This window comes from Neolamprologus multifasciatus, chromosome 7, assembly GCF_963576455.1.
Source record: "Neolamprologus multifasciatus chromosome 7, fNeoMul1.2, whole genome shotgun sequence".
Lineage (NCBI taxonomy): Eukaryota > Metazoa > Chordata > Actinopteri > Cichliformes > Cichlidae > Neolamprologus > Neolamprologus multifasciatus.
This window is the reverse complement of record NC_140445.1, coordinates 11,041,029-11,055,369: the sequence shown is the minus strand read 5'-3', so window position 1 is coordinate 11,055,369 and position 14,341 is coordinate 11,041,029. Positions and strand designations below refer to the sequence as shown.

At 38.1% G+C, this 14,341-nt stretch overlaps 2 protein-coding genes across 16 annotated transcripts in view; both read right to left on the bottom strand.

Annotated features, from left to right (window-relative positions):
• The window catches only part of camk2b2 (calcium/calmodulin-dependent protein kinase (CaM kinase) II beta 2), a 73,129-nt gene extending 69,526 nt beyond the window's left edge, over positions 1 to 3,603 (bottom strand). For 3 of the 15 annotated variants that reach the window (XM_085165305.1, XM_085165310.1, XM_085165306.1), the window contains exon 1: positions 3,223 to 3,599. In XM_085165305.1, the coding sequence (XP_085021431.1) occupies positions 3,223 to 3,284 (62 nt within the window). In that variant the 5' untranslated portion in view covers positions 3,285 to 3,599. Of the gene's footprint in view, positions 1 to 3,222 lie in introns of all 15 variants that reach the window. The other 12 variants (XM_085165300.1, XM_085165311.1, XM_085165308.1 and 9 more) reach the window with 8 other exon arrangements.
• Positions 3,604 to 9,699: 6,096 nt separating this feature from the next.
• Positions 9,700 to 14,069, bottom strand: nudcd3 (NudC domain containing 3). Its single transcript, XM_085169041.1, has 6 exons — positions 13,703 to 14,069; positions 13,034 to 13,341; positions 11,451 to 11,583; positions 11,219 to 11,362; positions 10,303 to 10,491; positions 9,700 to 10,021 (listed from the first exon to the last, which is right to left on the bottom strand). The coding sequence occupies exons 1-6, from the start codon at positions 13,898 to 13,900 to the stop codon at positions 9,911 to 9,913; spliced, it is 1,083 nt and encodes a 360-aa protein (XP_085025167.1). The 5' UTR covers positions 13,901 to 14,069; the 3' UTR covers positions 9,700 to 9,910.
• Between the last annotated feature and the right edge of the window lie 272 nt (positions 14,070 to 14,341).

Below are 14,341 nucleotides of genomic sequence, written 5' to 3'. Positions count from 1 at the left end.
GAAATTCCATGTGGTAATCAAGAATCTGACATGGGGTTAAAAATTTTGGTCATTAATAATGCTAATTTCTACAGTGTTTGGATACTGGAGTCTACAGTTTGTTTACACATGAAGCAAGCTGCTAATTTGCCAAAACTAAAGTCCATTTCCAATAAATGCAGCTCTAAAAATTATTGGCATCTTGTAATCTACAAATATGCAAAATTAGCCATTCATAGTCACTCATGTTGGGTTGTTTGGCCACAGTAGATACATTTGGCATAGAACAAAACCAGCTTTTCAGGAGAAGAACTTGATAGTCATTGAGAAACACGGTGATGTAAATGTTACTGGCTTGGAATTCTTTGAACTACTGCATATACATTATGGGCATCACAATGGCCTGACAATTAAAGTTAAACATGGCATCACAGACTGTATGTAGCAGATGAATTTAAGTAAAAATTTAAGTAAAGTAAAAATAAAAAAATTAAATACGTTTTTCAATTCAACTTTATTTATATACCACCAAATTACAGCACAGATCTCAAGGCGCTTGATAATGTGAGGTAAAGACCCTACACTAATACAGGGAAAACCTCAATAATCAGATGACCCCCTTTGAGCAAACAATTGGTGACAGTGGGAAAGAAAAACTCCCTTTTAACAAGAATAAACCTCCGGCAGAACCAGGCTCAGGGAGAGGGGCCATCTGCTGTGACTGGTTGGGAATGATGGGGGAAGACACAACAAAAACACTCTGTTGAAGAGAGGCAGAGATTAATAATAACTAATGATTAAATGCAGAGTGGTGTGTAAACACACAGTGAATGAAGAAAGTGAGTGAACAAGAAACCCTCAGTGCATCATGGGAAGCGTCCAGCAGCCTAGACCTATTCTAGCATAAGTATGGGAGGATTCAGGGTCACCTGATCTAGTCCTGACTATAAATTTGATCAAAAATAAGTTTTAATAGGTTATAATAAGTTTTAGGTCTAATTTTAAAACTGTCTCCCAAATCCAAACTGGGAACTGGTTACACACAAGAAGGGCCTAAAAGCTCAAGGCCTCTCATTCTACTTTTAAATACCCTGGGAACCATGTGTAAGCCAGCAGTCTTTGGGGGATGTGCTATATTTGGATAAGATGGAGCCTGATTATTCAAGACCTCATACGTGAGGAGAAGAATTTTAAGCCAATATGGCAGAAATATGCTCTCTCTTTTGTAGCCTCATTTATCTTCCCCACAAAGTTCAAATCATCTCAAACTGGTTTATTCAAGATAACAATGAATTCACTGTACTCAAATGATCTCCATAGTCACCAGATCTCAATCCAGTATAGCACTTTTGGGAAGTGGAGAAATGGGAGATTCGCATCATGGACGTGCAGCTGGCAAATCTGTAACAGCTGTCTGATGTGTCATTGCTGGTTTTTGTATTTCTTAAGGACATGATTTTCAGACACTGTTCATCTGCTGTAGGTAGTGTTTTTAAGCCTGCCACTTTTCTTACTCCATACCTACTTACTCTACTGTGATATTTTCCATAGATTCAACTAAAGAAACTTGAACAATGCTTTTGCAACAGGCTCCTAGCAATAAAGTGCCCAAGATTCAATTTAAAATTGGTTCTTTGTTTAAGTTTCTGTTATGTAGATTTTCTGAAAATGATCAGGTACAAGGACTGGACTACAATTCGGTAAAAAAGCAGCCAATGTCCAAAAGAAAAAGTCTGAAAGAGCTTCAAAATATGTAGAGAACTAGTGCTTCCGAGGCTGGCTCCTTTCAAGCAAAATATAAAGACATAAGGGATGACTCGTGACTGTACCGTATAGTCCTAACATTGGTAAGTTTTAATTACAGCATAATAATGCATTATATCCAAGGGTTCAAGTGTGCCTGTGTCTGAATTTAGGGTTACCCAACCTCCAAAATCACATTTTAGCCATGGTTATATTTTATAGTTGCTAAAGGCTTTAAAAGAAATGCTGGATAATATTTAAGTACTTTTCTCTAAACTCTGAAATTAGAAAGTTGAAGTACATCAGAACTGTACTTAACTGCAAAACACCTAAAAAATAATTAGCACTGAAAATCAAATTCATTGTTAGCTTTAATCCAATATGCTACTTAGAAATAAGCCTTATGTCACTGACTGCATTCAATACTTTTACTCTAAATACATATTTGTCTGGTCATTGAGTATTCAATGCAGTACCTTTACTTATACCAGAGTTGGGGTTGATTGGGTGACCAAGGTCACTTGGTGTGAGTCAGGGAATACTCATCAGCAAATCTTGTTTTTACATCTGCATTGCACATTCAAAACCAAATTCATAAACCTGGGACACAGCAGACATGACAACACAAGCAAAATAAAGCCTCTATTATCAGCAAGGGCAACTGCTGCTGCCGTGACTATTGTCTTTAAGTTATCTTCACACACACACACACACACACACACACACACACACACACACACACACACACACACACACACACATTAAAGATCACCAAAAAACAACTGAACTTAAAAGAAACATAAAATGCTCATACTGTAACCAACCACAGCAATCACAATAAGCTTTTCTCTCTCTATGCCTGGCTGTTGAATAAATGTTCCTGTGAGGCAAACATTGCAGAGAGATCCTTTCTACCCACGCACAACCTGACAGAGACATTGAGTCCACTTTGCCTCTACCCACTGGGACACCCATAGCCTCTTCAGTTTCAATTTGTCTGCATCCTATTAAGGGCCACACATTCTCACTCCCTCATCTTTTTTCCTTATTAATCACAAGACACACCTCATTAGATTTGCAGTAGATCAAAGGGCAGTAGCAGCATTATTCTTTGACATCTCTGTTGAGCTTTGTGCCACTGTGATTAAAGACAGCTGATGATGATTCCAATCTGTCCCTCATATTAGACCGCTTTGTCCCTAATTATCCTGGGCGGGGGTGCCCTTAAAGTATTTCTTCACACAGAATCTGACAATCTTAAACACCATCACTGGTTGGCTCATGCATTTCAAGAAGTCCACAAAATACGCCCTGCACTGAGGATTTAGGTTTAGAGCTAATTTTAGTTGCTCCAGACCAGCGTGCGTTTGTTTTGGAAGGATGGAGCTGCAATCATCACCGCAGATGTGCAGATCTTGATTCCTCATGCTCTGTACGGTTACAGGACGGGGTCAGGCTGCATGCAGGAGACTCTGGATAATTAATATAACAGCGGCTTACTTGCCAAGCTCCTCGTACAGCTGGTATTCATCTGTAAAACGTGTGCAAGTAGTCGTTGCCATGATGTTTCCTCCTCGGACCGGTGTGCGGTTGCAGTCTCACAAATGTACGGTGTGTCTCTATCTGCACACAGGAGGACCTCGATCTCAAGTCTCCGCCCACCTTAGACCTCCGGACGGCGGAGTGCTTCAATTGCAGGCCGGTACACACACGCACGCTCCCGGCTCGGATGTCAGTAGGATCTCCGCTCTGCCAAGCAATGAGGACGCACTCTTTAAATACCACACGAAACAGTAATGTGAGCTCACTACATGACGTGTCTCTCCGGAGAGAGAGAGAAAAAAGGAAAAGAAAGAAAGAAAAAGAAAAATCAAAAGCCGATAGTGAGCTGACCCAAGAGTGCGGAGGAGCGCAAAATTTGATTACACCTAATACATCATAAAGCGAAGAGAAGCCTGCAGCATATAATGACATTACTGCACTTGGAACTCAGTAAGGGCGCAGTGTGGATCTATTTTTGAGATTCGGTGAGGAGTCCCTCAGTTTATCACAAAACCTAAGAAAGTAATAATCAGTAAACATAATAATTTTATTACAATTTTGTAAAGGGATTATGGGCGTGTTCAGAGATGGGTCATGGGGAACCCCCGCAAAAGATGCATTTATGAGTAGAAATCAGTATTTCCATGTTATATGGCTTTCTGCTTCTGCCTCAAAGTCCAAACATTGCACTTTCTACTCCATACCGTTTATTTCAGAGGTGTTTTTTAATTAAATGAAAACTTTTACAAGGTTGCATAAGTCTTACTGTTGTTATACATTCCGACCATATTTCCATAATTATTTTTAATTGCTATCTTGAAAGACAATTTCCCGCTAATGTTTCTATATTTGTCCTCTTCTACCAAATTTAAATCACATCAAGTATGGTAGTAACATGACTTCTGTACAAATGTTGAGCTAAGAAAGACTAGATTCAACACTGACTGGCTGCGTAATAATGTGGTGGTGGAGGAGATGGTAGCGGTTGCGAGGAATTGTTTTTTTTTTTATTCCCATGTCAAATATGCTAATGAAGCTAGAGCTTCATAGCTTGTATAATATGTAAGATTAACACATAAGGCTCTCTGATATACACAGGAAGAGAAGTAGTGAAACAACCAGAGGAATGTTAAATTTAAACTCAGGGACAGACAAAATAATCATTTGTGGGTGGGTACAGAGGACTACTCTCAACTTTACTCTTAAAGCAACCAATGGAAATACTGTTGACACTATTTATATCAATTATACTGCCATAAGTGAAACAAGAAAGTCCAAAATATCAAATGGTGTCTTTAAAAAATATTTTGTAGGGAGAGGAAAAAATCACTAAACTAGCTGTGGTCTGGGTTCATTAGGCAGATCAAGTATCGACTCTTGCCTTTAGCTGAGAAAAAACTATTAAGGCTTATTACATTTTGCTTTGTAGGTTTCCGTCTTTCATATTCTAGTCTTCTCTTCAAGATATTATAAACTTATTATTTCCATTTACACAGTAACAAGACAAATAACTGAAGATCAGTGATACTTACGGATTATCCAGCTGTATACAAGATGAATTATGAAAGTATGGAGCCAATGCATTAAAACAACACTGACGTTTCCTAAGTAATTAGGAACTTATTAATGTATTTAAGTTTTTAGTCTGTTTGATTTACATACATCAACAGTTTTTAATTAGACATGCTTTAGAAGGGAAGGACTGTAATTATGACCTCTTTATTATAATTTTTAATATTTTGTGTTTTGCTATTTATGGAAAAAATGTATGCAATGGACTATATATATATATATATATATATATATATATATATATATATATAGATAGATAGATAGATAGATAGATAGATAGATAGATAGATAGATATAGTTTTCTTTATTAATTGGTGTTAAATAAAAAAAATGATTGATTAAATCATTATTAATGCAAGGTTCATAGAATGTATTCATGCATAAATTATAGCTTACTACCAATTAAGTCCATATTTTAACACTTTATTGAAACGGAAATATCACTCAAAATTGCTTAATTATGTTTTATTAATATATTACTAGTAAATAAAGCCTCAATAATTGATTGATTAACCTATAGTAGCATTCTTATATATGAGTTTGCATTGGGATAGGCATTGTTAATCCCTTTATCCATATTCATAAAGGCTTATTAAGATCATCTAATAACACAAAAATAAGAAAATGTAAGAAAATGTAACAAGGAACTAAAACAGAAAACCTAAACTGAGAAACAGTGGGAAACAGGAACTGGGAACATGGAACCTTAGAACCATGAGAGTAGAGGAGCAGGAGACAAGGGGAGACTGAGACAATGGTCGTGTCCAAATTCATGGGCTGCATCCTCCTGAGGACCCAGACTTCGCAGTCTATGTGGGCCGGGTCCTCAGAAGGTCGGGTAGGCCGGAAAAGTAAACGGCTGGGGAAATTGGACGGTCTAGCCTTCAGATATGTGTCACCGCTGTCTCGGTGGAGTTTAATAAACTCGGCCGTCTGCTCCTTGCTATCTAAAATATAACAGGACACTGGCGTAAATTCTCGACTGTCTCATACTTCTCTTTAATCAGTTTTCTGTTTGACGTTTAGTCAGCTGTGTAAAAACCAAGGAGGAACCCATCCGGGGGATTAATAAAGTTTTATTTTATCTAATCTAATCTAATAACTTCAATCTCAGCCAAAACAATTTACTCACGAACAAATAAAACACTGAAAGAAGCCCAACAATAACATTTTTAGGTTGTCTAAGTGACTTATATATTACGTTTAACCTGAGTAGTGAAAGTCCGCGGTGATCTGAAAATGATGTGCCGGGAGTTGTGCCGTTCTCGGCGGCTTCAGTGACCCTCGAGCTCCCGACTAGCTATCGAGCTGGTGGGTAACAGACGTCTCCGAAAACGTCGAAGCACTTTTGCAAATATAATAATAATGGATTGGATTTATATAGCGCTTTTCAAGGCACCCAAAGTGCTTTACAATGCCACTATTCATTCACTCTCACACTCACACACTGGTGGAGGCAGCTACAGTTGTAGCCACAGCTGCCCTGGGGCAGACTGACAGAAGCGAGGCTGCCATATCGTGCCATCGGCCCCTCTGGCCAACACCAGTAGGCGGTAGGGTAAAGTGTCTTGCCCAAAGACACAACGACCAGGAGAGAGAGCCGGGGACCTTCCGGTTACAGATACGCTTCCCAACCCCCTGAGCCACGGTCCCCCGTGATATGTGATATCCTGATAAACCGAGCAGATATTTGATGTTTACACAGCTACTTTCTCACCTGAAAAGATGTTAAAAGTTTATTTTGTGACCCAGAAAGATTAGTAAAAGTAATTTTAAAACTTAGTAGCGGCCACCATTGTTGGAAACTGGAGTTTGGCTGGGATATGGTAGGCCACGAAGGACACACCCAACCCATCCTTCAAATTCGGGGAAAAGGAGGACGCATTTGTCGGCTGCATTCGGAGGAGTCTACGAATTTGGACAGCCTTCGGCCTGTCGCTGTGACATAATTGATCTACAAATGCGGCCTCAGGAGGATGCAGCCCATGAATTTGGACACGACCAATATATACACAAGAGGAAGATTAGGAGAGTGGAGACATCTGGGGAACACAGCAGGAACAAATTAGACATAAGGAGGCAAGGGAAGCAAAGTGAACCAAATGCACAAGAGATGAGGGACTATCAAAATAAAACAGGAAGCCTGGCAAACAGAGAACTCAAAACAATAAATAATTTACAAGATTCAACACTCTAAACATAAAGCACTGGCTCAAGACCCATACCCATGACATAAGCACATAAATAAGTTTTACAAATAATTAACATAAATGAAATTATTAATAAAATTCACACTTTTATCAGCTTATTACTATTGAGATTTAATAAAAACCACTTTAATACATTTGTTACAAAATATATATCAGTATATATTATATTCTGTATATATATATATATATATATATATATATATATATATATATATATATATAAAAGTTTTCTAACATGTTATCATTGATGAATGATGCATTGATAACAGTAGAAAACATTACAGTACAAATCAATGTGGAAAACATTACTGTATAGTACTCTGCAAAAGTCTTAAGCCACTCCTCACTACTCCTAACCCACACTTCCAAGGAGACAGGTTTACTTGTAATTATTTAAAGTGCTAATGAGAAATCTTTTTAGAAAAATTCTATTTTGTTTGTTAAGCCACTTAACACTGACCTATGGATCATTCTTAGTTAAAAAGACACATAACTGAAAGAATGGACCAAAAGTTGCAAAGAATCCATTCTAAACTGTGTCTTTGGGTTTTATACAGCAGCTTGTCACAAAACACATAATTTGTTGCAATTTCTTTAGTTGAATATACAAAAACATGCCAACAGTAACAGATTGATATGGCATACAATAGTATTTTTGCACCAACAAGATAATTCCCAGAGTGTGATTAGCCTAAACCCTTGCATATGTTGATGTGGTGTGCAATGTCTCTTTAAAAAAAATTATAGGAGAAAAGTGAAGCAGCAGATGGACAATACCTTGAAGTCATAACATTAATAAATAGGAAAAATTACAGCATTGACCAGACACAGGACATTTTAGATCCTTCTGGCACTTCTGCTAATCCATCTGCTGTTTACTGAAGTCTTATTAGAAATGGTTTCAATGGAAGGGTGGCTATCAAAGAGCAATTTTTAAGAAAGGGAAATGGGGAGTAAAGGCTGAGCTATTGCATATCTAATATTACACAAGAACTGGACTGAAAATCAGTTGTAATAGGTCTCATTGAGTAATGAATCTGAATTATTATTCAATTAAATTTTAATTTTATTTATACAGTGCCAAATCACAACAACAGTTGCCTCAAGGTGCTCAGAGCAGACCTAACAATAATACATACAGATTATGTATGAAGGTCAGGAGAGAGGTATAACACTGAGTACTCTGTATAACACAGTGGAGACTCTTTCAGCCTCTTTGGGGATTCATATCAACCGGTGGTGTTGGGGATTTTGTCAAAATTAATAGAATTTTGAACACAGAACAGTACTGTCAGATTTTGATGTGCCATGCAGAGAGAATTGAAAAATAAAGGTGATCATACTAAATATTGACTTTCAAGCACATCAGAATTCTAAAAACTCTGTTTTTTCCCCCTATTTATTATATATCCACATATATTTGCTCATTTCAATAAATTGCTGCAGCTATTTCCCACCGTTCTATCAAAATATAAAGAAATAAGGGGTGGCTTAAGACTTTTGCTGCACAGTATTGTACAGAATAGGTCAAATCACCTCCAGCTGAAGCTGGCCACAACATTAATATACTTTACTGATGCAGCTTGCCAGTACCAGTTTGGACCACATTTTGCCCGGAGAGCAGCCTTAACTCTTCATCATAGACTGAACATGCTGGAAGCAATCCTCAGAGATTTTAGTCAATGTTGACATGATAGCATCACACAGCTGATGTCTACATTGCAGGTACTGTAGATATCAGTTGAAGGCATGTATTAACGTTAGCTATCTCAGGTTATCATTGGTCAGTAATTTCAGAAAACTGAAACATCAGTAAGATAAAATGCCTTAATATCTGTAAATGTTATGAGCCTATGAACCTTTAAGCCTCAAGTTAAAGTAATGCATCCCTAAGCTTAATGTGCATGTTCAATACATCTGTAATCACACTGTCTGCTAGTCTATGCTTTTCAACACTTCCACTTTCCCCATGCTGTAAAACTCAATGCTGATGTCATCATTCTAGTCCAATCGTCTTTCTGCCGCCATCTTTAAACCAATCAGCCTCCATGCCACTTATTTTAACTCTCACTGCTCACTGTCCCTTTCAGACTCCTTTGCACAATCCACCTTCTCCACATCTCCCACATTGCTCAGAGTTTCATCTAAGCCTCCATCTTCATCACCACCATCAGGGTTTAAAATCCAAGGCAGTCCTACCTACTGAAGTAGTAGTTAAATCATTTAAATAAGTTAAGTTTAAATGAAGCTGTCTGATTTTATTTGACATTTATTTTAAAGATTATAATAGTTATGATTATGCTTTCACATATGTAAGTTAAATGTAATAAAACTGTAAAACGTATGATGTATTTTAACAACACTGTATGATTTTGATGTGTACTGTATGTATAAAAAAATTATCTTATCCAAAGAGTGGCGTGGACTCAAGGAATTCAGAAAACCCTTTTTCATATTTATTTGTAAATTGTTAAATGTTTTTTTTAATTCTTGTTTTTTTTTTTTTTTTGTTTAGTCATTAACAGCAGAGCAAGGAAGCCGAACCAGCAAACCAGCAGGTAATCATCACAGTTTGAAATAAAAACAGAATCAGTAGGGCAGATAACACATAGGCACTGCAGAGTTGAATCAAGAGTCAAACAGTGTACAATAGTACATATCAGCTTCAATTTAATGACTCATCACTGTCAGAATATAGAAATATTCCCTTCCCACCAATCTCAACAAATTTGCAGCTTCTTTTATTAGAGACAAACTTCCATCATTCCAGCATTTCAAAGCTGTTAATAAGTGTTGCCTCTGCTGCCATGAGCTCTTTAAATGGAGATGCTTCAGTTCATGTTTGGCTGAGGTTTTGTGGCATGTCAGAACTGCACGGCACTCGGTGGGATGTCAAACATAGATGGGTCAAAGTCCTGCCCTTTGAAAGGTGACCCTTCAGCATCCCATCCCTTCTTCAGCATCTCATGCACTTTCTGCAAAGAAACATGGACACAGATATGTTATGTATGTATCTTTTATGCTAACAAACATCCTCACAATTCACACACAACCCAGGTGCACTACAGCAGTGACTTCCAACTATATTTGTCAGAATAGGTTTTAAGGACTTGACTCAATAACTGAATATCATTTAAGCCGATTTATAAGATAAACGTTTTTATTTTACAGAAATAATATAGATATAGATAATATAGATATAGCCTGTGTGTGTGTGTAATGAATAGTTTGTGTTATTTTTTAATTTGCTCCTTACCAATTCGTGACTTTGTGGCTTTCCCTGCAGCTTCTGGTGGTAGTCAAATGTGAGCCTGTCCAGAACAGCATGCTCCTCCTCATCCACTGATGCCATGGAACGCTCACGGTTAATTTGGTTTATATCAATCTCCTTTTCGCCTTTGAGCACCGCATTCCACCAAACCTCTGATGTCTTGTTCAGTGACAACTGTAATTCAGAGACAGGATGTTCAATTCAAATATGTCTTTTGACAAAGCCAACACTGGCTTTTGATAAAATTACTTTTTTGAGAGCAAAACTCATTTTTACACTTATCCTGTTATTCCAAGCACTAGAGAGCATTAACTCTTTCTAAACTAAACATTAAATGAAAACATCCCATTATGCAATGTAGAGTCTCTGTAGAGTCTAGTGTTCCTGTACATGACATTAACTTAATATCCCCACAGGGAAAGAACAATATCTTACACAAAGATAAGTAATTTAATAGTCATTAACATGAACAAAATTAGATTTTTGTCTTCGATCACCACATTATTCATCATCTACAGCTCTTGTCACCTTCGGTGTACAGAAAGGTTGGACTGTAGCTCCTGTTTTACTTTTTACTTTACTTTCGCCTCCTCTCTCCTGGCTTGGCTTTGTGTTTTACAATTGATTTTAAGATTTCGCTGATCAGCTTTGCAGCAAGTTCTGGTTCTGGAACAGCTATGACAACCTCTTATGAGCCAGTAGTCAGGCCAGTCAAGCCAGTGACCTTCTTTCTTCTTTTTACTACCATAAAACCAGATGTTAGCTCCTGATAGGTGTTAATCCCTCTTGTTAGTTCATATTCTGATAACTCAAATAGCAGAAGGTGCACTCATTGCCACATTTTCTTCAGGAGTGTTCTTGTTGTTATTACAAAAACTAGATAATGCTTATGTGTACTCACAACCACACAGTGTCCAGGTTCCAGACTCCACAGAGAGTTTTCAGTGTTGATCTTGTAAGTGAATTCACCCTCCATCAATGTCTTCTCTTCGGCTCCATCCCTCACACATACTCTCACGCCACTGGTCTGCAGACTAACACTGACCTGTGGGCCGTGAACACAGTTACAATAAGTAAAGTGTTATAAAAAAGTATTACTGGTGTCTCACATAGTTAAATAGACCTGCATTCACCTGTCTGCCTTTAACAACCGTCTTGGGCACAAACACGCGGACCTCCACATCCATGTAATCCTGAGACCAGCTGTAATTTTCCCTCACTGCCCCATTGTAACTGTCGGGATTGGACTGGAAGTTTTCTTGACTTCTGAAACACAAAATTCAAATTCAATTTTTATATAAACGTCTTAAATACTGACGCTACATTTTGAAATGCATGAGCCATTTCAGAATCAAATTAGAAATCATTCGTTAGTGCAAAGCCTCATTATTTAAAATGTTTTGAAGCTACCAGAGTTAAGTAAGAACCACTGTTAAGCTGGTGGAAATCCTGCACACCCATACAAAATTTAATTTAATAAATTTAATACAAGTCTAACAAATCCAAAATAGTCATTTTAGTTTTGTTGTCTCCCCGAAAACAAAACAAAACAAACAAAAAATTAACACCTTCAAACTTCACAGGAAGTTTCCACCTAAGAGTGAAGCAGAGGCTGAGATCCAGTGTCACTTGTTGATGGGATATGTGCTTACTTATTACAAGACTTGACATCACACTGTTATTGTGAGAACTCAACAATACTGCAGCAGAGCCAGGCGTCTGGTTCTACTTCTTTTAAAAGCTGTCTTTCTGTTGATTTCACCCAGAGTGGTTATACATGATATTTCCAGAAATATTCACTTGTCACCCTTCATATGTATAAGTATGATATTGGTATGATATTGGTCCATCCTTTGCAGCTATAACACAAGATTTAGGAGTGTGTTTATGCACTGTTCTTGAGCTAAACTGAAGGTCACGTAAAGTTTCGAGTTCTGCAGCGATTGACTCCACCTCAGCACACTATGCACCTCAGCATCTGCTGATCCCTGTTCCTGTGATTTTACATGGCCTACCACTTTGTGGCTGAGTTACTGTCATTTCCAATTGCTTCCACTTTGTTATAATATCACTAACAGTTGACTGTGGAATATTTAGTAGCGATGAAAATTCACAACTGGACTTGTTGAACAGGAGACATCCTATCATGGAACCATGCTGGAATTCACTGAGCTCCTAAATGTTTGTAGAAGCAGTCTGCATGCATAGGTGCTTGACTTTATACACTGGTCGCCATGGAAGTGATTGGAGTACCTGAATTCCATTATTTAGATGGGTGAGTGAATACTTCTGGCAATATAGTACAGCAAAGTACAGCAGAACTAGGTTGGTTAGCAGTGAACATTTTCTGTCTTAGTTTATAAATATAAATATTTTCCATGTTCTCCTTGTTTCTGCCTGGGTTCTCTCCAGGTACTCTGGCTTCCTCCCACAGCCCAGAGACAGGGGCAGGGTTAGGTTAACTAGTGATTCTAAATTGCCTTTAGGTGTGAATGTTAGTGCAGTGGTTGTCTGTCTCTCTGCGTTAGCCCTGCAACAGAACCTGCAACTAACCTTCACTAAGTCTGCATCCCGTCACAAAGTCATTTTAAGGCCTAAAATTGACCTTGACGAGTGCATTTACTGAAACACTGTAATGTGCAGAGTAATGTTTATGTTGGACCATATTTAAAACAACAGATGCTTCAAAGGTTAAAAAACGCCTGTAGCTACTCACCCTGCTTTGGATTTCGAGTTGGCTGCAGCTGCTTGATCTTCACAAATTGCTGGACTGCTGCTGCTATCCTGCTGAGAGCAGACGGATGTGCCTGAGGCTGCTGGAGCTGAAACATCCCCAGAACGTGAGGGGGAGTTCTCCATCTGCACCGCCTCTGTACTCTGCTGCTTGGTTTCATCACAAGGCTCAGAGGCAACCTCCAGCTCCTGAACTGCAGGAGGAACATACCTAGTCTCCTCTCTCTTCTTCAGATTGCTCACTGCTCTCTCTCTGTCGTGCTCCGCCAGCTTCTCGAATAACTTAAATGTCTGAGGAAAGATTTAAAGGTTATCGCTTATCATCATTTGAGAGGCAGACAACTCTAGATTAGGATCTAACCTTCACCAGTCTTAGGGCAATAACAAATGTATTGCTATAGGTCTGTGGCTCATATAGACAGCAAGGCTATCACCAAGCACAGGAGTTATTTTGTATTATGTAGGTGTTAATTCATCGACGAATTACTGCAGTCTAAGAAACTCGAGGACCACAAAAGTGTACGTAACATTATAACAGTTTAATTTTTAACCTGTGATTGTAAATAATATGCACGTGCACAAACTGTACACATAGTCATGTGTGTTGCCAAGGTATTTACATTTAGCAGGTTAAAATGTTGAGAAATTTCACCTTAAGCACCATCTTCTCTGCCACACCTGGAGGGAAACCCATCTTATCATTGGGACTCGACAGCAGGCGATAAAAGTCCGTCTTGCGGTACAAGAACCCAAAATAGACCTGCAGAAAGTCCTGAACGTTCCCAACGTGCTGCAGGATCCCCAGAAGAGCATTATCGTACATCTCTGTCATCTCCAGCGGCGACGCCATCGCAGCTTTCAATCTTTATTCCTCTCAACAAGTCTTCAAATTATTCAAGCCAATACTTATCCCACCAAAATAATGACAGTTTGTCAAGAAACAAGTGGGACGAGTAGGATAACGCTTCTTAGCAACTACTTTCCTCTTTCCAGAACAATACAAATACTTCTGGTGCAACGCTTTCAAAATAAGTGTGCAGTCAGACAAATATCGGATACCGGGTATCAAAACAAAACAAAACAAACAAAAAAAACCCCACAAGCTATGGCTATTTGTAGTGTTTTTGTGTATTTATTTATTTATTAATACATACAAAATTGAAACAATCACGCATTTAGGATCCCCCCCTTTTCAGTTCTTGCCTTATATTTATGTATTTATTTTTTAATAGCACAGATAGGCATTAGTACACATTTTTTTGTACTAATGTATATTATACACAATAATAAT

Bases quoted from the DNA above. Each gene is read 5' to 3' on its own strand.
- nudcd3 (XM_085169041.1), bottom strand. From the start codon at position 13,900: ATGGCGTCGCCGCTGGAGATGACAGAGATGTACGATAATGCTCTTCTG. The intron at 13,342-13,702 runs GTGAAATTTCTC...ATCTTTCCTCAG, and splicing joins CAGAGAAGATGGTGCTTAAG to ACATTTAAGTTATTCGAGAA. The intron at 11,363-11,450 runs GTGAATGCAGGT...CACGGCCCACAG, and splicing joins CGGTTGTTAAAGGCAGACAG to GTCAGTGTTAGTCTGCAGAC.